Source organism: Gopherus flavomarginatus, chromosome 2 (assembly GCF_025201925.1).
Source record: "Gopherus flavomarginatus isolate rGopFla2 chromosome 2, rGopFla2.mat.asm, whole genome shotgun sequence".
NCBI lineage: Eukaryota > Metazoa > Chordata > Testudines > Testudinidae > Gopherus > Gopherus flavomarginatus.
Window position 1 is genome coordinate 255,085,513 of NC_066618.1, and position 25,006 is coordinate 255,110,518.

Consider the following 25,006-nt stretch of genomic DNA (forward strand, 5'->3'; position numbering starts at 1 on the left):
CAATCATAAATTACATTTTAAATTCTTTGTTTTAAACATCTAAAGTGAGATGCATTAATAAGTAAACTTTTTAAAAAAAATCTCATTTTTAAATGGATATTGTTCCTTTAAATTTTGGTTTCTGTTCCATTTTATAAATTTTAATCAACTTACATTCACTGCCTTAGAGATGTATGACAAACAATAGATTACCACAAAGTGGGCCTTGTGACTTAGTTACAATAGAAAATATTACCATTGTTGTCATAACAATCCATGGTCACATATTATAGAACCAGAGTTAACAGTTAACTGTGTTATCATCAAGACAAAAATCCACATTTTTTGCTTGAAAATCACAGGCTTGTATGATCAGTAATATCAAGGAGTAGCTCTGCTGATGAACAAGACAAATGTTGATGGAAAAATGAAGACAAAGTAGAGAACTAGTGCAGATTCTAAATTGCTCCCCAGCTTGGCCCAGATCTGCCCAAACCTAATGATCTTCCCAGGATACTGCAAAAAACATTGACTTGGTAGGGTTCATTTTGGGAAGGATTAAGTTATGATTTGGGTTTGGGAGGATTTTCTGGAGTTTTTCCATTTTTATTTGGGCCATTCGTGGGAAGTTGTTGTGTAAAGTTGCTCACTGGGAGAGTTAATTCATTTGTATATTAGTCATAATGCTGCTGGGTGGATATTGTAACTCTTATGAACAGTGTGCTCATAGTTTTTCTATGTATTATTTTTAATGTTAAATCTAAATAAATGATTTTATGGCTTTATAGCCTTAATTTACGTTAGAATGCTATGTCCAAATATTAATGACAATCCTTGGTTTCCAGCCTTGCTTCAAGAGGAAGGTTTTTTTTAAGTTAAAATCAAGAGGCTTGTATTCAGGGTGAACTTCACTTTAGTGCAGAAGAGCCACACTAACCCCTATTCTTCCCTTGAGCTCTGTTTTAAGGGCTTAAGTACAGTTTAAGAGACGTAGAGAGCTTTATATTTGTTCTCTGCCCTGTGGTGATGAAATGTTATAGAATCATAGGGTTAGAAGGGACAGAAAGGGTCATCTAGTCTAACCCCCTGCCAAGGTGCAGGATTTGTTGTGGCTAAACCCTCCAAGACCGATGGCTATCCAGCCTCCTTTTGAAAACCTCCAGTGAAGGAGCTTTCACAACCTCTCTAAGCAGTCTACCTTTGTCTTACTCTTCTTATAGTTAGGAAGTTTTTCCTGGGATTTAATCTAAATCTGCTATGCTGTAGTTTGAACCTATTGCCTCTAATCCTGCCTTCGGTGGCAAGAGAGATTAACTTTTCTTTATCTTTTCTATGGCAGCCTGTCAAGTATTTGAAAACCACTGTCATGTCCCCCCCTTAAACATAGTTTGGAAAAGAGATGATTATGTTTTTGCATTGTATTATAGAGATGAGTACTTCACTCTGGGGGCCCATTTTCAAATGTGGACACTTAAAGTATGTCATTTTGTCTGTACTTAGGCATTTCACATGTCTAAGGGCCAAATTCTGTCCTTGGATATGTGTGTGCAACTTGTGAGGAGTTGTATGTTACCACATTGAAGGGCAAATTTATTAGTGCTTATTTGAGTGTCCCAGATATGGGATTTGGACATCTTATTAGGGCATCCAGATTTGAACAATGGAAAAATGTTTGAAGTCAACAAGCACAATTTTAATGCCCTTCTGGACCCCAACAAGGAAGTTCTTTGAGTGTACAGGACTTCAGGCAAGATTTATTTAATTTTGCATTGAGAATAGTGGATTGTGAGATATTTGCAAAAGTCACAAGATTAATTGTAGACCTGAGATACTGTCGTCTTTTTCTTGTCCTAGGATAATATTTTTATTTTATATACCATGGTGCCAAAAAGAGATGGTGTAGCTTTTCCATTTGGATAGCCATGTGTTCAGGTGTATATATCCAGATGTGGGAATTTAACTGTAATTGTGACTAATCTGACCCTAATTTGCTTCTTTGGTGACACTTTGTTACTGTCAAAGTTGTAGTTTCAAACTGGCACATTCAATAGTAATTCCCAAGTCAGCAAGTTAAGATACAGGACTTATTAGCTTTTCTTGTTTGTACCCAGGTTCATTATTCTATAGCTATCTGCGTTTGCCATCTACCTGCAGCGGTGCCACATGTCGCCAGCTTGGCCAGTGTAGCATACACAGTATAGCATGTGATGTGTCATGAAGCCCAGTGATAGCCAGAGAGCTCCATTTTAAAAGAAACTGTGGCACACAATGTTATCTTCTGATAGTGAGTTAACTAAAGCATGCCACCACAGTATTTATATATAATATCTGAACCTATTGTTCATTTCTTGTTTGCAGTTCTTTACATTGGAATAGCCATTCTTTCTTGAAAGCCTTACTTTCGCCGCCAGTGGGGTTCTCCTTCCTTAAAAATGAGGAGCTGACAACTCCATTCTTAATTACTTTTCAGTGTGAAGAAGTGCAATACAGTAGTATTATTACCATCTGTTTCCTGTCTTTTGACTACTTTTTGAACCCAACTAATGTATTGTAACAAAGTTGAAATTGAAAAACTAAAATTAGTGAGTGAAATCAAACCACCCTCTGCTCTATTTGTTAATAAAATGGTTTGAATTTTTATAATACCTTACACCTGAGGATTTCATGCTTAAGAGGGATTTTATTAAGCTTTATGACACCCTTCTGATGATAGCCATTGCATAGATGGGTAAACTGAAACGTGCAGTTTGTCTGAAACCATATAAAATCAGTGGTAGAGCCAGGAATAGAATCTAGGATTTCTGAGTCCTGGTGACCTGTCCTAACCACTAGCAGCACTGTCTCATTGTTTTCTAGGTAACATAGAAGGAATGAGAAACTACTTCTGGAAACTAAATGGCCATAACAGGACAGAGTTTAAAAATAAAACAAGATGGGCTGAATTATACCTAGATTGTGCCCCTACATATAGGGTGTGAAAATGCACTGCCCAGCAGCAGCTCCCTAAAATAGGTGGAATTCCTCCAGGGACACTGGGGATGTGTGGATCTAAGTGGCCCCTGCCACACCATTTCCAGTGTTCAATGTGGACTCTGTTTGTGTGGGCCAGCTCTATTGGGCAGTGAGGAGGGGATGGGTTATGGCTCTCGTTTTCCCTGAATGCTAAGCACCTAGGACTCCTTGTGCCCTGGACACATCTTGTTCATGAGTGCTGGACCAAACACAGTCTGGCCACATTAGTCATAAGTCTCGGATTCAAACCATTTTTTGGAAACTGAAAAACAAAGTAAACGCTTGCAGAGGGGTGAGAATCTGGTAAGTCTGACATTTATAACTAGATAGAGACAGCTTGCTTCCCAGTAGCTAAAGCCTCATTTCCCCCATTAGAGCTAAGAGGAAACAAAGTAATACTGTATTTAATCCCATATTGATTAGTAGCTGTGAGTAGCAAATAAGTAAACATCCTACAGCAGGAAATTTCTTAATTTGGCTTGAGGGTCATTACAGTACTCTCCACTAGCCATTACAATTCCTCAATTAATCCCTCTTGAACTGAGTAATTCTATTAATTTAAGCATATGAATACCTATTAAAGGTAAAATTCACACATTTTATTTAATCTTAAAACTGGTTAACATCCCAAATCTGTAAGTGCAGACTAAAAAACAACACACAGACTACCCCCACCTGACTTTATACATTAAAATATATATTTGAAAATTATTCTGATATAAATAACAGGTCACGTTCTGTACTTCCCCTGCAGGAAAGAACTGATCACAGACACCGAAAACAATACACAAGAACTAAATTCTGTAGAGCAGTGTCGAATAGTTACCAATGTAGTTCAGAGTGTGTACTCCATTCACTGAAGTGTTACTATTTTGTTTTTAAATGTAAATGTTCTATATTTGTAATTGTCTACTTTGCACGTGCATACTGTTTAATGACATTGGATCTTAAACGTACGAAGTTTTGCAGTTCACCTTAGCCAGGATTTATGGACCCATTTCACACACACTGCTTAGAAAATGGACCCCTGGTTCTAGCGATTCAGTAAGGGGTCCATTGTCTATTTCCTCAGAGTTTATCTACACATAAAAGTTGTACCACTTTGACTGTAGAGGTCTAGTTTAACTAGTACAGCTCCCCTAGAGTGGATGAAGTTATACTGATATAGCTAATTCCCAAACAGGAAAAAGGATAAGCTATACCTGCATGAAACACCTTTATACCAGCAAAACTACATAGGCAGTAGGAGTTGTACCGGTATAACTATCTGGATTAAAAAAATCACCCCACTAATTTAAATAATTGTGCTGCGTAGATTAGACTTAGGTAGTCCTCTCCTTTCCCCATGCTCCCCTCTTCTTCCTGCCCGCCCCTTTAGGCAGGGCAAGTATTCCTCTGCTTCTGCCTCTTCTGGAGTTTCTGGTGTGTTTCTTTTCACCATGTGCCTTCTCTTTTCTGTGGACTTTGGGCTGAGAATCCTGTCTTGCTGTCCCCGACATGGACATAGGAATTGCTATATGAGATCAATTATCTATATCGGGGTAGGCAACCTATGGCACACGTGCCGAAGGTGGCATGCGAGCTGATTTTCAGTGGCACTCACGCTGCCTGGATCCTGGCCACCAGTCTGGTGGAGGCTCTGCATTTTAATTTAATTTTAAATGAAGCTTCTTAAACATTTTAAAAACCTTATTTACTTTACATATAACAATAGTTTAGTTATATATTATAGACTTATAGAAAGAGACCTTCTAAAAACATTAAAATATATTATTGGCACAAGGGCCGGCTCCAGGCACCAGCAAAGGAAACAGGTGCTTGGGGCGGCCAATACAAAGGGGCAGCACTCCATCCAGTATCGGGGTGGTACCTCCAGGTCTTCAGCGGGAATTCGGCGGTGGGTCCCTCAGTCCCTCTCGTCCTCTTTAAGCTGCTGCCCAAGTGCTGCCAGAGAGGGAGTGAAGGACCTGCTGCCGAATTGCCACAGAAGACTGAAGTGGTGCGATATTGAGCTCCTGCCGAATTGCTGCTAATCGGCTTTTCTTTGCAGAAAGCTGGAGCCAGCCCTGACTGGCATGCAAAACCTTAAATTAGAGTGAATAAATGAAGACTCAGCACACCACTTCTGAAAGGTTGCTGACCCCTGATCTATATAGTCCAGTATCCTATCTCTGTCAGTGACTAATCCCAGATGCCTTAGAGGAAGGTGCTGGATGAGGACTCGGGAGACATGGATTCCATTCCCAGCTCTGCTGCTGTCCTACTTAGTGACCTTGGGCAAGTCATGTCCCTCCTTTGTGCCTCCATTTTCCTGTCTGTAAAATGGGGATAATGATACTGACCTCCTTTGTAAAGTGCTTTGAGATCTATGGATGAAAAGTGTTATATAAGAACTAGGTATTATTAATAGATAATTATGGAAAAATCCACCCACAACAGAAGATTCCTCCAAACCGCATTACTTAGTGGCTGGTTTATGCCTTAGCTTTTTATAGATGTAATTATCATTGCAGGTAGTTTTAATCCTGCTGTTAAATCTGTGGACTTTACCACCAAAACCAAATGTAAAGTAATTTGATGTGTTGGTGCAAAGGATTAAAATACTTATATACCAATGCTAGAAGTCTAAATAATAAGATGGGTGAACTAAAGCGCTTAGTATTAAATGAGAATATTGATATAATAGGCATCACAGAAACCTGGTGGAATGAGGATAATCAATGGGACACAGTAATGCCAGGGCGCAAAATATATCTGAAGGACAGAACAGTTTGTGCTGGTGGGGGAGTGGGACTATGTGTGAAAGAAAGCGTAGAATCAAATGAAGTAAAAATCTTAAATGAACTAAATTGCACTATATAATCTCTATGGATTGTAGTAATTCCATGCTTGAAAAATAAGAATATAGCAGAAAGGCTATGTTACAGACCACTTGACCAGGATGGTGTTAGTGACTCTGAAATGTTCAGGGAGATTAGAGAGGCTATTAAATAAAAACTCAATAATAATAATGGGGGATTTCAACTGTCCCCATATTGACTGGGTACATATCACCTCAGGAAGGGATGCTGAGATAAAGTTGGAGCAGCTCCTCCTGGAAAACCACAAGAAGAGAGGCAATTCTTGATTTAGTCCAAAGTGGAGCACAAGATCAGGTCCAAGAGGTGAATATAGCTGGACCACTTGATAATAGTGACCATAATATAATTAAATATTACATCCCTGTGGCGGGGAAAACTCCACAGCAGCCCAACACTGTACCATTTAATTTCAGAAAGGAGAACTACACAAAAATGAGGAGGCTAGTGAAACAGAAGTTAAAAAATACAGTACCCAAAGTAAAATCCCTGGAAACTTTTTAAAGACACCATAATAGAGGCTCAACTTAAACGTATACCCCAATTTAAAAAACATAGTAAGAGAACCAAAAAAGAGCTGCTGTGGTTAAACAACAAAGTAAAAGAAGCAGTGAGAGGCAAAAAGGCATCCTTTAAAAAGTGGAAGATAAATCCTAATGAGGAAAATAGAAAAGAGCATAAACTCTGGCAAATGAAGTGTAGAAATATAATTAGAAAGACCAAAAAAGAATTTGAAGAACAGCTAGCCAAAGACTCCAAAAGTAATAGCAATTTTTTTTAAATACATCAGAAGCAGAAAGCCTGCTAACCAACCAGTGGGAGCACTGGATGATCAAGATGCTAAAGGAGCACTCAAAGACGATAAGGCCATTATGGAGAAACTAAATGAATTCTTTGCATCGGTCTTCACTGTTGAGGATGTGAGGGAGATTCCCAAACCCGAGCCATTCTTTTTGGGTGACAGATCTGAGGAACTGTCCCAAATTGAGGTGTCATTAGAGGAGGTTTTTGGAACAAATTGATACACTAAACAGTAATAAGTCTCCAGGACCTGATGGTATTCACCCAAGAGTTCTGAAGGAACTCAAATGTGAAATTGCAGGGCTACTAACTGTCATCTGTAACCTATCATTTAAATCAGCTTCTGTACCAAATGACTGGAGGATAGCTAATGTGACGGCAATTTTTAAAAAGGGCTGCAGAGGTGACCCTGGTAACTACAGGCCAGTAAACCTCACTTCAGTACCAGCAAATTGGTTGAAGCTATTGTAAAGAACAAAATTGTCAGACACATAGATGAACATAATTTGTTGGGAAATAGTTAATATGATTTTTGTAGAGGGAAATCATGCCTCACCAATCTACTAGAATTCTTTGAGGGGGTCAACAAGCATGTGGACAAAGGAGATCCAGTGGATATAATATATTTAGATTTTCAGAAAGCCTTTGACAAGGTCCCTCACCAAAGGTTCTTAAGCAAAGTAAGCAGTCATGGGATAAGAGGGAAGGTTCTGTCATGGATTAGTAATTAGTTAAAAGATAGGAAACAAAGAGTAGGAATAAATGGTAAATTTTCAGAATGGAGAGGGTTAACTAGTGGTGTCCCCCAGGGATCTGTACTGGGCCCAGTCCTATTTTGAATATTCATAAGCGATCTGGAAAAAGGGGTAAACAGTGAGGTGGCAAAATTTGCAGATGATACAAAACTACTCAAGTCCCACACAGACTGTGAAGAGCTACAGAAGGATCTCACAAAACTGAGTGACTGGGCAACAAAATGGCAGATGAAATTTAATGTTGATAAATGCAAAGTAATGCACATAATCCTAACTATATATATACAACAATGGGGTCTCAATTAGCTGTTACCATTGAAGAAAGAGATCTTGGAGTCATTGTGGATAGCTCTCTGAAATCATCCACTCAATGTGCAGTAGCAGTCAAAAAAGCGAACAGAATGTTGAGAATAATTAAGAAAGAGATAGATAATAAGACAGAAAATATCATATTGCCGCTATATAAATCCACAGTACGCCCACACCTTGAATACTGCATGCAGATGTGGTCACTCCATCTCAAAAAAGATATTTTGGAATTGGAAAAAGTTCAGAAAAGGGCAACAAAAATGATTAGGGGAATAGAATGACTTCCATATGAGGAAAGATTAATAAGACTGAGACTTTTCAGCTTGGAAAAGAGGTGACTAAGGGAGGATATGATAGAGGTCTATAAAATCATGAGTGGTATAGACAAAGTAGATAAGGAAGTGTTATTTACTTCTCATAATACAAGAACAAGGGGCCACCAAATGAAATTAATAGGTAGCAGGTTTAAAAGAAACACAAGAAAGTATTTTTTATGCAATGCCCTGTCAGCCTCTAGAACTCCTTGCCAGAGGGTGTTGTGAAGGCAAATACTATAATGGGGTTCAAAAAGGAGCTAGATAGATTCCTGGACAATAGGTCCATCAATGGCTATTAGCCAGGATGGACAGGAATGGTGTCCCTAGCCTCTGTTTGCCAAAAGCTGGGATTTGGTGACAGGGCATGGATCACTTGATGATAACCTGTCTGTTCATTCCCTTTGGGGCACCTGCCATTGGCCACTGTCAGAGGACAGGATACTGGGCTTGATAGACCTTTGGTCTTACCCAGTATGGCTGTTCTTATGTTCTTAATGTATTGTTTACTAATTCCCATTATCATTCTCTATAGGGCTGGCCTTTGCTGTTCTGTCTTCAGTTCATCCAGTGTTTGGTTTATATGGCTCTCTCTTTCCTGTCATCATTTATGCTGTGTTTGGAATGGGACGCCATGTTGCAACAGGTAAGTATCTGGAAACATTTAGGCTCCCATCCTGCAAGTTGCTGAGTGTGTTCTGTGAAATGAGGAGCTTCCTCAGCAACTGGTCATCTCAGTGCAAGTTGAAGGTACTAAGCATCACAGGATCAGTTGTGGGAAAGAGGGAAGTGTCTTAAAACAGATTAACCTGTTTACATTTCTTTGTGCCTTTTCTTTATAGCTACATCTTTTTCTGCTTAAGAAGTGTTTTCAAGAAAAAGAAAAGCCTTGTTAAGATTATACTGGAGCCATTCCTACCACTATAACTGAATACTACATCAATATTTCCTTTATAAATACAGCTTATTAGGGGCTTATGCACTTTACTATATAAATTTGCTTGAAGCTAAAACTTTAACAGACAAGAGCTCAGCTAAAGAGAGCCTTTTTAAATATAAACAGGAACAACTAAAAGTTTGACTGTTCGTAAGCTATAGAAAAACCTCATTATTTCTCACATTGCTAAAACACAACCCCAGTACTTCTCACCAAAAAAATACTCTCTCCCTACTCCAAATACTTCAGTAGAATTGGGATTACTCATGATCAGCTGCTTCTATTGAGCTGAAGGGTGCAGATGCCCCATCACTTCCACTGTAGAAGCTAAGGAACCGCTGGGATTTCCCTAGCTGCCATGCTAGTGATTATGTGGCCTCCTCACCACTGCTTTGAGCAGAGCTACCCACAGGGGCAAGAAGCGTTTACGAGCTCCTGCTAGATTATTGACTGCTTTGTTCCCTAAGAAAGCCTGTTATGAACTGAGGAAGGCAATTGTATTCATCAGGTTAGACTATCAAGAAACTGCTCTGTGGGAATAGTGGCCTCCCAGTGACCTAGAAGACCAGGGGAAGTATAGAGACAGACACTTGGTTCTAGTAGGCAAGTACAATGAGCTTGAATGCAGGGTAGTAGCCCCTCTCGCGAATCAACCAAAGATAAAATGTGAAAGGGGTATCCTGCACCTTAGGGGAAGGGGAGTGGTGGTGGGAGCCTTTTGAGAGGAGGGGAGATGGTTCTTGGAAATTGGCAACCACACGCAAAGCACACCCCGCAGGATTCACATAGCTCAACTGCATACATCTCCCCTCTGGCTAATACGTTTTCTAAGAAGCAAACACTTTCTTTTGAGTAACTACATGGCTTTGAAATTGATATGTGTGCCAAAATCTGCGGTTAGTAATACTGTTAACAGCTCCATAAGAGCTGTGTGGTCTACTGGGAAACCAATATACATTCCAAAGTACGTAGAATTTGTATCCCAATATATGTATGTTATATTGTCAAATCTCCATATAATTTACAGCAAACAGGACATGAATTCTGTGTCAAGGTCCTTGGGTTTTGTTGCTCTGATGTAGCAAACTAGAAATTCTGCAGAAGCCTATTTTTGAAAAAAAAGTTATTTTAATCAATGAACTATTCACATGAATAACATCACTGTTACAGTATCCCTTGTGTTATGCACACAGAAATTGTCAGGGAGGACGTCTCTGGGGCCTTTGATACCTGGGGAGGCAGTTTGGGAGTGTGGGACAAATACATTACATGGATGCTTCTGCTAAAATGATCGGCATACTCACTTCACAGGAGTGAGAAACTTTCTTTTAAATGAAAGCTTAGTTTTTGGAGAATAATTATGTGGAAGGAGCTAGGGTAAAGGTAGGTTGGTATATAGCCTTATTGTTGTATATTTGGTTGTCACGGTTTTTGTTCCTATGGCAACTGAGTTAGATTATTAGGGGATAGCCCAGCCAGCTTCGGCTGGTTAGGCGAGCTCTGTGTCTGTAAATAAATGGTGGTTTTGTTAGCTGTCTGCTGTCTGGCCTCAAGTGATTTCTTCCTAAACCGGCTTCCCCCAAGGATATAACACTTATAGTTCCTTTATTTGTCTTCTCTCATTAGTATATCCCTTTTTCATTTAAAAAAAAAAGGTGAAAATATGAGGAAAACTGTTTCAAAATAGACAATGTTTACAAATTTCTCCATGAACAGTTGATTTTTAAACTAAAGCTCACTAAAGGAAAAAAGTACCTCACTCATCATCTTACATTGCACCCTTAATGTGCAGAAAAAATACCTGGTGGTAATAAACTCTGTTATGTAGCATGAGGGTGGTGAAATGGACAAAGGGCAGGACTTCAGGATAGACACAGTATCCATGGGGTGAAATGAGCAAATGTCATTCAGCCCAGGATTTGTGGCGTATACTCAAGGCCCTGTATCCTACAATTCTATGGTTTGGGATTTGCTGTAGAATCCACCTTTTGGACTCCAGCCCTTGCCACAGAATTGTGCTTCACAATCTAAACTTTCATACAGAAATGTTTCTGTCCCTTGTGGTTGTGAAGAAGATATTGTAAATGTGAACACAATGTATTTTCATGTTAATCATTTCAGCAGAAGTATGCCACTATTGCACATATCCCATAATCCCAAAGGCCCTGATTCAGGAAAGCACATAAGCATGTGCTGAACATTCATTGTTTAAAGTTAAACGTGCTTAATTCCCATCCCAAATAAGGATGCTTTCCTGAATTACGGCTAAATCATGTACTACAGCTCCCCAGATGCCAATGCCTCATGTTTCCATTACTCAGAGGTGACAATCTCCATCCCCTCTGCTAACTTCTGTAAAGTCAGTGAAACTCTGTTTAAGTAAAGGATGCAGGATTGGGACCTTTTTGCAAATAGAAATTATGATTTCAGGTGGAGCTAAAGTATGCAAAACTTTTTCCAAACAGGATGTTATTCAAAGCTTTCCATGATGCTTTAATGCCTTTAACATACTGAATTATCCTTCTTTAGCAGAATGTGATTAAAAATTTCATAAGTGTTTCAACTCAGCCTCTGTTTGTCTGTGTGCACATTATTTGCTTGTAAATTGTTTGAGCACCATTATTTTCAGGCACACAGAAGAGAACTTACCCACAAAAAACTATTTGCACTCAGTTTATCTGCTCATATGCCATCTTAAACTTAGAAATTTGCACCCAACAAGTGAAAGTGCTTTAAAAAATACACCTGAAGTGAATGTGCAAAGTTTCACATTCATGGATAGAGGCCGTACTTTGAAAAATTAATGTTAGTGACTCTAACAAATATTGAGCTACTTATTGCTAACTGATATGTGACTTTTCTTTTCCAGGAACTTTTGCTTTAACTTCCTTGATATCTGCCAATGCAGTTGAACGTCTTGTTTCTTCAGCAAGCAACAATTTCACTACAAGCAATAATTCGGGAGTCTTAGGTTTATCGGAGTTTGAAATGCAGAGGATTGGAGTTGCTGCAGCGGTTTCATTTTTAGGAGGAATTATTCAGGTAGGTAGTCTAAATAGTCAATGAACGTTTATTTTAACATATGTGAGAAGTACACTATAGCTAAGCCTTTGTCTATCACAGCTATGACTCTGGTGATGAAAACATGACTTCGTTTTATTTCATAACAAGTCCAGCTCTTTGAACCTTGGCCAGTAGGCTTCCCTATTGAGCAGGGTTCTACCATGTTTTTACTTTATTTATTTATTTATTTTTTACAGATTTGGCTCTATATTTGTCTAGTGCTTAGGAGTCTGCAAATATGATTTAAATGACTCCTGCACTTTTGGGGGTGCCAAAGCCATGTCCTATCTCATTTTATGTCAAGACAAACAATCAGTTCTTAATTATGCTTGTGCTATGGTGGCCATGAAGGGACAAATCCATCTCCCAATAAAGTAAATGAGAATTTTGTATATGACTTCACTAGAGCCAAAAACAGGGCCTAATGAGTATATCCCCTTCTATTTTTACTTTTATTTGCCTTATGCAGATAGCCCACAACAACTTTTATTATCATTAATTATAGTAATACTTAGCACTTACTGACATAGGAATTGCCATATCTATCCTGCATCTGACAGTGGCCAGTACCAGATGCTTCAGTGGAAGGTGTAAGTGCTTGTGTGAGAGCTGCTATTTTGGCAGATACACCAAGGTTTGTACTGGGGACCACCAGAATTAAAAGCATGAGTTGCTATAGCTTTTACTCATATCCTCTGTGTATTGGCACAGTGGGAGACCTGTTATACACAGGTTTCCAATGGGTTTCATGTGTATAGTGCTTTTCATCATCGAAGCATTTAACAAACTGTATGATAATCTCATTTACCTTTTGTTCAGACAAACCATTCAATCCAAAAGAAAACTAATAGCATATTAAGTTTTATTATTATTATTTTTAATGATTTTTAGATCAAAATGTTATTTACCTTCTCATACGATCAGTTGATCTTTATCTCAAAACCACTTTAGTTCCATACTTGTTTCTACAAGAGATTAAATAAAAAACATCTTTGCCTATGTTCCCTATTAGCAAGATAATCATGCCTTCTCTTTCATTCTTTTCAGGATACATGATGAAATACTGAATAAAAATACTTTTTCCAAATACATTCACATTTATAATAGCACCTTTCATCTTTAAATATTAACTTATTAATCTTCGCAGCACCCTCCTTTGTGTGAGGTAGAGATATTTCTGCCCACATTTCAAAGATGGAAAAATGGAGCTAGAAAAGTTATGACTAGAGCTGATTGGGAATTTTTTGACAAACCATCTTTTTGTTGTCAAAAAATGCCAGTTTGTCAAAACTCTTCATGAAACGGGGTTCATTTTAATTAATTTCCTAACTCAAAAAAGAGTAAAGAAAAAAGATTTGAAGTTGTTGAAACACAATTTTTCAGTTTTCTAGTTTGAAATGACCTGTTGTTTAGAAATTTAAGCTAAGAGGCTAAAAAGTTTTTTGTATTGTTTTGTTTTTTTAAGAGAGAGAGCTCACAATCAAAATGAAATATTACAGAATTATTTTGACAAAATGTTTCGATTGACTTGATCCCAAAAAATCTGTTTGTTTGGTTTGTGAATACTTTCAAAATTTAGACTTTTTATCCTGATTCAATATGGAAAATTTTAAAACTCTTGAAAATATTCACTGAATAGGAATCCTATTTCCCACCTAGCTCTAGTGCAGACTTTACTTGAAACCATGGAGGGTGTGAAAGCCTAGATTAGAATGCAGGATTCTGTTTCCTACCTGAGTGTTGAAGCAACAACTCTCTCCTTGTAGAAGTACAATTTTTTCCAAATTGAGTTTTCAATTAAATTTTTAGTTGAAAAATGATTTAGCTGATTAAATGTTTTATTGAAAATTTGATTTTTGACAAAGAAAGGGCCCTGAAAATTTTCAACACAGATTAAAAAAAAAAATTCTGGCGGGTTTGACTGATAATAGAGACTGCTTCTCTTGGGGGTGGGAGGGGAAGGTTGGAGGGGAAGAGTAGGGGCAAAAAGGGACCCAACCATGGCTAACCCTCTCCTCAACATTTTGCTGGACTCAGTACGGTGCAGGAGAGACACCCTCCTCTCCCATACTGGGGGCTCTAGGAATCAGACCATGCCTCCCTACAGCTTTCTCTCTCCCTCAACCATGTGGGCTTAGGAGTAAGCTTCAGAAAGGAGCCTGCTAGAGTCTCCATCTGTAAGGGCAGAAGCAGGCAAAGCAAGGGCTGTTGGTTCTTAAAAAACTTTCTGCAGTTTTGACTGGAGTTTTTCTTCTTCTTCTTCGAGTGCTTGCTCATGTCGATTCCCTTCTAGGTGTGTGTGTGCCCACATGCACAGTTGGTTGGTGATTTTTGCCTCAGCGGTATCTGTAGGGTTGGCTGTGGTGCTCTCTTGAGTGCTGCTGTCATGCTTTGGAATATTAGGCACTGCTGGCCCCATGCCTTCTCAGTTCCTTCTTATCACCCGTGACGGTTGGTCGGAGTGCCTTGTCTTGCATTCTTGCTGTTCTTAACAGCCCTTTGTTTATCTTCTTTGTATATAGTTCTTAGCCATTAGATTAAGTGTTGTTAGTTTAGTAGTTAGAGTCCTGGCGGAGACTTCACCAGGAATGGGGCATGCCCCGTTCCCTGGGCTTCAAACTGTGTTTGTTATGCAACAGGTTGATGCCTGTTGGTGATCCCCACCGCAGCTGTTTAAACTGCTTGGGGGAGTCCCATATAAAGGATAAGTGCAAGAACTTTCCCTCCAGAACCCAGAAGGAGCGGGATATCTGCTTGAGGGCCCTCCTCATGGAAGCCATGCTTCATCTGGCTTCAGAACCCTCCCAGTCGGACTCCGCTTCACCTTGGCCTTGGTGTGGAGCGCACTGCTGCCACTGGGCTCTACCCAGCACAGTTTCGCCTCACCAGTGCTGAAGAAGCAGAAGAACAAAAAGGGCTCCCTGGCACCATATAAGGAGGGGAAGGGGGCTTTGGGCAACTAAAGACCTAGTGGGTCTGGCAGCACTGCAGATGCTGCCGCGCCAGATGCTGGACTTAGCTAAAGCCCTGCAATCCAAGGGCAAGCCAGCAATAGGACTACCCCAAAGGGCAGTGGAACTGCATTGGTCCCTGGATCGCAGGCATCTATCCCCATCCCCATAGCCTTGGACCCCGGCCCTGCAGCCTCAGTCTCCGGCCAGAAGATCCAGGTCCCCGGCACCACGCTTTCCTTCTATGAGGCATGGAACGCTGTAATCAAGGCACCAGTCTCCGTATGCTCAGTACTGGCGAGCCTCTCACCAGAGATTGCCCCAGTGCGGGTCACTATCATCTAGATGATCTCCAAGGCATTGATCCCCACCGGTGCGGGACCACTCCGCATCCCGACACAGGTCTCCACCTTCCTGGTACAACTTGGGGGGCAGGCATCGATCCCTACCCTCTAGGCACTGGTCTCCGGCAAGGGTCAGTCGGCAGATACAGGCCTCCACAGCCCCATCTTGGTCACCGAACGGGGAATAGTCTGAGTCGGAGCTGAAGTTCAGCCCCTAGCCAAAAAATGTCAATCACCATCAATCCATGAGACTGGCACAGCATTCGCGGCGGCAGCAGGGCCAGTGGCCAGCTCGATGGCCTTTTTGGAACCCTGGGGGCGTACCAATGATGCCAGATCCATACTCCCACCACTCCTCCCTGGCTGCCTCAGACAAACCAACCCTGGCACCGCTGGAATTGGAGCACGGTGCGGAATCCAACACAGGGGCAGCACAACAAGCTCCAATGCCTTAGGAGCTGTCCCCAGAAGGGGAAGGGGAACCTGCCCCTCTCCCAGCAATGCACTCATTGTCTTCATCGCCGGACAAAGTGATGGCGGGGTGCTCCCTGACTGGCAGTCCCCCCAAAAACTTTAATGAGCACCAGGCTCTCCTTAAAAGGGTGGCTGCCAACTTAAACCTGGAAACTGAGGAGCTGAAAGAGCAATTGGATGACCTTTTCAACATCATATCTTCCACCATCCTGGCCCATATCACACTGCCTTTCCACCCAGGGGTCCTTAAGATTGCAAAAGCTCTGTGGCCTGGCTGCTGCATGGTTAAATGCCGAGAAGCAACAGTGCTTGGCTGGTGTCCAGCAGGTCCTGGTAGGCAGGGAAGCCCTCCATCTCTACCTGGCCAAATGGAAATGGTTTATGGGCTGGACCTTGGTTAAAGGTATTAGACCCAAGCGGGCCTCCCTGCAGTTAATCCTTGACTACCTTCTGCATCTCAAGCTCCAAGCCTTGTCCCTTTTATCTATTAAGGTCCACTTGGCCTCTATTTCAGCCTTCCATCCTCCACTCCAGGGCAGGCCAGTTGTTCCCCAGGACTTGACTGTCAGGTTCCTCAAGGGCCTGGAGCACTTCTACCTGTATATCCAGAATCTTGTACCTCTGTGGGACCTGAATCTTGTGCTGTTGTGTCTCACGGGTTCTCCCATAGAGGCTTTGGCTTCCTGTTCCCTCCTCCTTGTCTCCTGGAAGATTGCTTTTTTGGTCGCAATAACATCTGCTGCAGAGTCTCAGATTAGGGTACTTACCTCAGAGCCACACTATACAGTGTTTTACAAGGATAAGGTCCAGCTGTGGCTGCATCCAGCTTTCCTACCCAAGGTTGTTTCATAGATTCATATGAGCCAGGACATATTCTTACCTGTCTTCTTTCCAAAGTCTCATAAGATGGAGGAGGAGTGCAGGTTGCACTCTCTGGATGTCAGAAGGGCACTCGCCTTCTACATTGAGCGGACCAAGCCGTTTCGTAATTGAACAGAGGTGTTCTTTGCAGTGGCCGACAGGATAAAATGTTGTCCAGTGTCTGCTCAGAGAATTACGTCTTGGATCACTGCCTGTATTCGTTGCTGCTACAAGCAGGCAAAGGTGCTTCCTCCGGCGATTGTGACCGCCCATTCAGCCTTTTCGGCAGCTTTTCTAGCTCAAGTACCGATCCAGGATATCTGCAGGGCTGCCACCTGGTTGTCTGTCCATGTGTTTGTGTCATTATGCACTTAACCGAGGCAGGCCAGAGACGATGCTGGCTTTGGTAGAGCAGTGTTGCAAGCTGCACGACCGTGAACTCCGAGCCCACTTCCACGGATACTGCTTGTGAGTCACCTAGAATGGAATCAACGTGAGCAAGGACTTGAAGAAGAAAAAACGGTTCCCTACCTTTCATAACTGTTGTTCTTCAAGATATGTTGCTCATGTCCATTCCATTACTTGCCCTCCTGCCCCTCTGTCAGAATTGCCAGCAAGATGGAAATGAGAGTAGCATCTGCATATCTAGAAGCATGTTATAAAATGTTATAAAATGTTATAAAGTGTTATAAAATGAGCAGGGTAAAACTGAGCACGCAGTTTCCAACAGAAAACTTAGAAAGAGTTGAAAAGAAACAAAATCAATTAAGGGCCCGATTTACAGCCTATTGAAGTCAATAAAAGTACAGTGGAACCTCAAGAGTTACGAACACCTCGGGAATGGAGGTTGTTCATAACTCTGAAATGTTTGTAACTCTGAACAATACATTATGTGGTCTTTCTTTCAAAAGTTTACAACTGAACATTGGCTTAATATAGCTTTGAATCTTTACTATGCAGAAGAAAAATGTTGCTTTCCCTTAATTTTTTTAGTAGTTTTACTTTTAACCCAGTACTGTATTTCCTTTTTTGGAGGGGGAAGGGGGGCCCCTGCTGCTGCCTGATTGCATACTTCCAGTTCCAAATGGGGTGGGAGGCGTGTAATTGACTGGTCAGTTTGTAACTCTGCTGTTTGTAACTCTGAGGTTCTATTGTACTCTCATTGACTAGAGTGGGCTTTGGATCAAGCCCTAAAATCCAGCCCTTACCTGCCCACTCAGCTACAGGAAGCCTCAAATGACTTTTGAAGTAGTAAGAGACTCCACTTCAAAAGTTATTTTTCCTCCCTTGGTATCCTGTTGTTAATTGATTTATCTCATTAGACTGACCTCACACTTGGTAAAGCAACCCCCATCCTTTCATGTATTTATACCTGCTCCTGTATTTTTCACTTCATGCTTCCATTAAAGTGGGTTCTAGCCCAGGAAAGCTTATGGCCTAATAAATTTGTTAGTCTCTAAGGTGCCTCAAGGACTCCTTGTTGTTTTTGCTGATACAGACTAACAGGGCTACTACTGAAAAATGAGTCTGAATACTCCAGAAGTATCCATGTAACCTGTGGGCTGGTTGGTAGTAGAAACTCCTAATATCATGGAGAGAAGGGCTAAAGAGCCTTCTACAAAGACCTGTCTTGTTACTTTTGTAAACCCATCTGGGGATGGTTCCTAAAGCCTATAGAAAAAATTGAGAATGAAATGTGAAGTGCTTAGCAGCCAGGCACCAGCTGAAATTGACAAAAGAGAGCTCTAAGGTTCAGCTGTTGTTACCTCTCCACCTCCTTTTCCTGCAGAAACAAAATGTAAATCAAGCTTCCTGGTGAGCTCTTAAATGTTCCTGAGGGTTTTCCATTGCTTTTAATTTGAAGAGAAATAGTATATAATATACAGTAATTAAACACAGTAGGAGAAAAATCTCTAAATGCTCTTTCAAGATCATTCACTCATCATTAAGGCAACATCAGTTAGTAAAAGAGAGACCTTTAGGTGCTTGTTGAATTTAATAGTCATAAATATAGGAAAGAAACTCATCACAATGGTTGCAACCTCCAGGCCATGAGTCAAGCCAAAAAAAAAAAGGATCAGGAGAGAATTTTTAGGCAAGTCTTTTCTAACGATGTGAGAGACAGAAAATAGGAACTTTATAGTTTGAGGAAAAAAATTCATGAGATTAAGGCCTGATCAAAAGCCATTGAATACAATGGAAAAAAATGGAATTTACTGCTAATCCAAAATCCATAGACCTTAATGAACAAGGTTTATGAAAGTGAAATGGACAAAGGATGAAATTATTATAGTTATAGGGACACAATAATGGCTATTAGTGTGGTCAGAACAGAAAAGCCAGTGGGGGAACCCAGTGTTGCTGAGGTTAGAAATGAAGTGTGAACTCAGTAGTTCAAGGCTAAAAGATTAGAAGACGGGTTCAGTGCAAAGGATCAAGGAAAAAGAGGTGAAGTTGTCTCCTTACAAGTTATGGAAGCAAAAGAAGAATGAAACTGATCACTACAAGAACCTTTTTGATGATTAGTAGAAGTGCATTTGTAGCAGCAAAGATTGATGAAATTTAGTCTTTTTTTCTCTGCGTTCTGATTGTAAATGTTGACATACTTGCACAATATTTTTTGGTTTTGATCATTTCTCACAGGAAAGCTAATACAAAAGATTTAAGACTATTGGTTGGTTTGGGAATGGTTTCTTTTAGCTTACTTGTTGTTCATTATTGTGAACTCGTGATTGGTCATGCAAAAACAGATTTCTGAACAATCCAAAATTAGTTTCATAATTAAGCTTAATTAATTTCTCAAGTAAGCAAAGTCTGGGATTGAGGTCCACCGTATGACCAAAAATGGACAAACTGAAATTCATAATTTAATTTTCTGAGTGGTTTGTGGATAATTAGAGAGAGCTATTTGCCAATCAGAGTAAAGAACAAATCCCTTTGAGACTAGAAGAACCTACGGTCCATGTGATATTAATTATTCTAGTGTAAACAACTTCAATTGAGTTAGTCTGGTGTAGTGAGACTTGACCTGCCTCCCCTATTCCATTCTTCTACATGAGCTATAGTAAATGTTTTAGGTATGTAGTTTAAAAACTTGAATATAATTAGTTATCAGCAGGCATTATCAGACAGAAAACAATGACTCTATTTATCACGGGAACAAAACTACACAGTCTTATGTAATCATCACTATTTATCTAAAGGATAAGTAAGGCATGTGTTATCAGGTTAATATCTTTATGCATTAGTTTGCATAATTGTGGGAAAAATAGAATCTGTAGTGTAACATATATATATATTTATATGTTTATATACCATATTTATATAATGTACACTAATGCCCTATAAACTGAGTTGTTTATAAGACATAGCATAAATTCAGTAACAGTATGTTTAATACACCTGTCCTTTTCTAATAGCTTCAGATGCTGTATTTTAAACAGTTCCATGAGAACAACAAGGCTTACAGGTTACAGGCTCAGTCAAACAGAAATGTGTCTCTCTGGCTGTTGGCCCTCAGAACTCCCATGATCTCTGCAGCCTCCTATTCTGTGTTAACAGTTGCAGAATGCTAAATTAGACATTCACTGTATATGCTGCTTCCTTTCCAGAAGTGTTCTCTGTGATTTTGACCTAGCTTGATTGGCACATGTGGCAGATGATCTCTAGGGAGAGTCACCGAATATACTTTGTTGGTCTCTTGAGGTTCTAACATAGCAGCATCCTCCAATGACTGGAAGAGTGCTGTCCAAGGACTTTTAAAGTTCATTCTCCCATACTCGTATCCATTACTATGCAGCAGAGTTACAATAGCCCCAGAACTAGTGACTCACACCTACTCTGTGCCTATGGATGGAGAGTTTGAGAGGTATGACAACCAGCTGGCTGGTTGAAAAGGCTAATTGGCTATACAAGAGTAGTTGGATTGTCAAAGTGATTAACCAGGGTACCTGCCATAAGGGTGTGTGTGATATTTTGGGAGTGGCCAACAGTACAGTTTTGGTAGGGGTTGGGTTGATGTACACAGAAAGTTTTTGCAGCTTGGAGTCACCTCTCTCTTCACTCAGCTAAGCAGTCACTCACTCTGCTCTCCCTTTTGTCAGAATAAACTTGTGAAGGTTAGCTGGGAGAAAGCAGCATTTACCCCTCTGCCTCCTCTTTATCATTTCTCCCATTTCCAACTATTGTACTGTATTTTCTACTCTTTATCTGCAGGTTCAGCACCTCTTTAAATCTCCTGTCAGAGTCCTAATTAATTATTTGCTCTTCTTCTTTTGTCTCCATGCTCTACTCTGCTCCTTCTGGGCATTATCTTCTTTATATTCTTTGTGCTTTTTTGTTTCATTTTCTTTCTTTCACTTTCTCCTCTGCTCATTCCTCCTTTCTCTGGAGTCTCATTTTGTTCTAGCTCATGCCAGTCACAGTAATGTTAAACTGGCAGACCCGAGGCAGGTTCTGTTTTATCTCCATCAGGATTGCTCAGAAGACATGAAGGACTCTGGAAAAATTTCTCTCACAAGGAAACTGGAACACTGCTGCTTTTGTGTCATTTTTTTAAGTAGTCACTTTTTTCTCCAGAATTTACATTTTGGTTTACAGGAAAACCAGACACACCGTTAACATCAAAATCTGTAAAAATGTTGTTCTTGTTACAGTTGCAAGTAAGACCTAATATAAATATATGTTTAAAAAAAAGAGCAAAATGCTTTTCTCTCATTTGAGGTTATTTTGTGCATTTGACATCATTTTATGTATTATTAGTTGCACTGTTTTAACTGTTCATTCAGGTAATTAATCCTGCTGTTTTGCGTTGGTCTTTCTTATATTGACAGAGAAGGAACAGAATTGAGAAATGCGGGGAAGTGTGACTGCAAATACACAAAAATCAGCAAAGGAATGCCAGGCTGGGTGTAGTATCTGAAACTATTTTAAAACTTATTTTAGGGAATTGACTACATTTCAGGTTAACAGTGTTCTTTTATTTTTTATTTTTGTTTATTACTTTGGAAATATAGCTTTTATAATATAAGCTGATGGAATTTTGTTCTGTTAGCTCAGCCTTTCCCCAAGCTGCCTCCAACCAACTAGTAGCAGCAGCCGCCAAGATGTGGACAGTATGTCCATTCACCACAATGAGGTGTTAACTTGAGAGTCTATCTGGGCCTATATAAATATTGATATTATTAGGCAGATTTCTCAGAAACACGAACACCCAACTAAAATCTAGGAACTTTTTCAAAACATTCTCCTTATGTCTTTCTTCCTTAGATGGATCTTTGTTCATTGTTCATGTAAGTAGTTTCTGTTTCACATGCTGATGCTGGAAGGACATCAGGGATTTCCCCTACCCATTTATCCTTGGAATGTTCCTTTTTGTTTCCCAATCTTTCCTATTTTGTAGTAGTTTCATGGAGGATGTGTGGGTACATGGTTCTTGTTTAACTGCAGTACAAATATATGTATAGTGATAAGGTCTTGCATCTTACTTAAGGAAAGTCAGCAGTTAATTTTTGCAATGGGAGACCAAATCCAGATTTGTTTATAGGTCTTCTGCGTACTATTGAATTATTTGAATGGCTGCATAAATATTCAAGTGGCCATATTAATAGTTTTGCAGTGTTTCACACATAGCCTCATTTAAATGTACCCTGAACAATATGTTTTCAAAATGACCTATTTCATAGCGCTTGTGATAGAAAGTCTTTGGTCTTGTCTCTGTAGGTAGTAAGCTCTTTGGGTCAGGGACTGTCCCTTTTGTTCTGTGTCTGTACAGCATCTAACACGATGGGGTCCTGAAGCATGACTAGGGCTCCTAAGTACCATGATAATACAAATAATAATAAATTAATAATAACAGTCTGAAAAATTCTGAAGGTTTTAGGTGAAAATCTGAGTGAACTTCAGGTGGCGGTGGTACTACAGTTTCCCTAGCATCAGCAAAATAGTTGGATCTAAGATGATGAATAACCTTATCAAACACAAAGTATGTAGAGCATGTGTCAGTCTTCTACAAACATGACAAAATTTCCCATAATTCACCTCTCACCTACCAAATATCAAGTTTTTCAGTAATGTTTATGTACTTCTCTCTCCATAGTTGTCCATGTGACCTTGTTGCCAAGAGTATACTGTTGTATAAATGTCATCCTGATTCACTGGAGACTAAACTACACTGCATTGTTAGAAAGATTTGTTGTACTTAGAACATAAGATGATTTAAAAAACAAACAAAAGAAAACTTCACTATTGGACAGAGATAATCTTTCTTACTGAACCATGGTACTGTGAACATGTTTTGAAAATTCTGATAGGCATCAATGTAAACAGCCAACCAACATTTTATGAAAAGGAATTACTAATTTTGGGCTTGAGAGGCCAAACTTGTCCTTTCCTATTGCAGTCTTAATTTTTATGAAAGATGGGAATGTAGCTTTTTTTGTTTTAAAGTATTGGTTTTACAAGTGCTGTTTTATTTCTTATGCATGCATAGACAGTAGCACTCTTCTATTTCCTGTGTTCTTTGCAGGATATATATTTGCCAGTAATTATTTCATTTCTGCAAAACTATATATGATGACATGTTTCCAGCTCATGGTATCTTTGGCACAGGCTTCTGTTGTACAGTGCTTAATATAAACAGGGCCCTAATCTCTGTTTGGGGTCTTTGATTGCTACTGTAATATAAATAATAAATAACAATTAATAACTGACTATATTCTCCAGCAGAATTACATTGTGATTGGTTGCCAGGGCCATATCCCTCAGCCTCCCCGATAGTGTTCAGTAAGGGTAGGTTCCCAAGGGACTGCTTGACCTTTGAATTTCACTGAGATGGTGCTGGCTTTTTAGGTATTTATTCTTTACCGAGGAAGTTTTCACAGCAAAAGTTTATCAGTTTAAGGGCTGTTTCATAGGGATTGATTTTATTCATTCTCTACGCTTCTGGTTCCTTTTTAGTGACTGCAACCCTCTTCCTAGTGGATGTGGAGTAATGACCTTTGATATGCCCAATGACCCCATCCTGAAGGCTCTTGAATAAGCTCTTTGGATCAGGAACCATCTTTGTATGCTGTGTCTCTGCAGCTCGTAGCACAATCAGGTCTTAGTCTCTGACTAGGGCTTCTAGGCACTATAGTAATACAAATTAATAATAATAATATTCACCATAAGTTTATCAGCAATTTCTTTAGTGGATCCAGTGCTCTCAGTTCTTATGGCACTGAGCAATTTGCCAGCTATTTAAGGGCAGTATAGAGGAAATAATTTCATATGAGGTTCCTTACTCTCAGATGGAGTAGGAAGAGTGCTCACCAGAACTTTAGAGAGGCAAGGTGGTTGAGGTAATATCTTTCATTGGACCAACTTCTGTTGGTGAGAGTAGGGTGAACGGACAGCAAATGTGAAAAATCGGGACAGGGAGTGAAGGGTAATAGAAACCTATATAAGAAAAAGACCCCAAAATTGGGACAGTCCCTATAAAATCAGGACACCTGGTCACCCTAGGTGAGAGAGACAAGCTTTTGAGCTTAGACAGAGCTCTTCTTCTTCTGAAGAGCTCTGTCTAAGCTCAAAAGCTTGTCTCTCACCAACAAAAGTTGGTCTAATAAAAGATATTACCTCATCCACCTTATCTCTCTAATATCCTGGGACCAGCACAGCTACAACAACACTGCATACACTAGAGATTTGTAAGGAAAACTAAAAGCCAGCCACTCTGGGAGTTTCAATACAGACACACTGGTACAATGACTACTCATTGTGTATACAGGTGAAATGTATAGTGAAAAATTAAATGATTCTTGTGTGCAAAGAGCAATAATATATGCAAGTAATTGCTTTAGATTAGTCACTACTAAGGAGCCTGTAAGGAACTCCAGAAGGATGAAATTCAACATGGATAAACACAAACTAATCCTCACAGAAATTATCAATTTAACCTACTTATACATAATAGACTTGAGAGTTTTCAGGGAAAGGATCAAGATGTCATTGTATACTCTTCAGCTAGGACGTCTGCAGTATCTGCAGGAATGGGGAGACATGCAAATAAGGGGTTAGAGTGTATTTACAGAGGGACAGAGTGTACTAAAGAAAATATTAAAGTGTCAGTGTATTACACTGGTATAACTTACTTTGAATACTGCACTCAGCTTTGGGCAGTCCCACACACAAATTCCATACAGTAGTAGAAACAGTCCAAAGAAAGGCAGTGAAAGTTATGAGAGGCATGGTGGGGTTTCTATACTATGATAATTTTAAAAGATGCACTTATTTAGATGAAAAAGGAAAAGTGATAAAGGCATCATAACAAATTGTAGAGAGATGGTCAGCTGGTTACCTGTGCAGTA

General features: G+C 39.9%; 1 protein-coding gene across 1 annotated transcript in view; it reads left to right on the plus strand.

Annotated features, from left to right (window-relative positions):
* SLC26A7 (solute carrier family 26 member 7) overlaps positions 1-25,006 on the plus strand; it is a 151,923-nt gene that overhangs the window by 11,975 nt on the left and 114,942 nt on the right. Inside the window, exons 2-3 of the mRNA XM_050941497.1 lie at positions 8,564-8,674; positions 11,835-12,007. Coding sequence (XP_050797454.1) covers positions 8,564-8,674; positions 11,835-12,007 — 284 coding nt within the window. The remainder of the gene's footprint in view (positions 1-8,563; positions 8,675-11,834; positions 12,008-25,006) is intronic.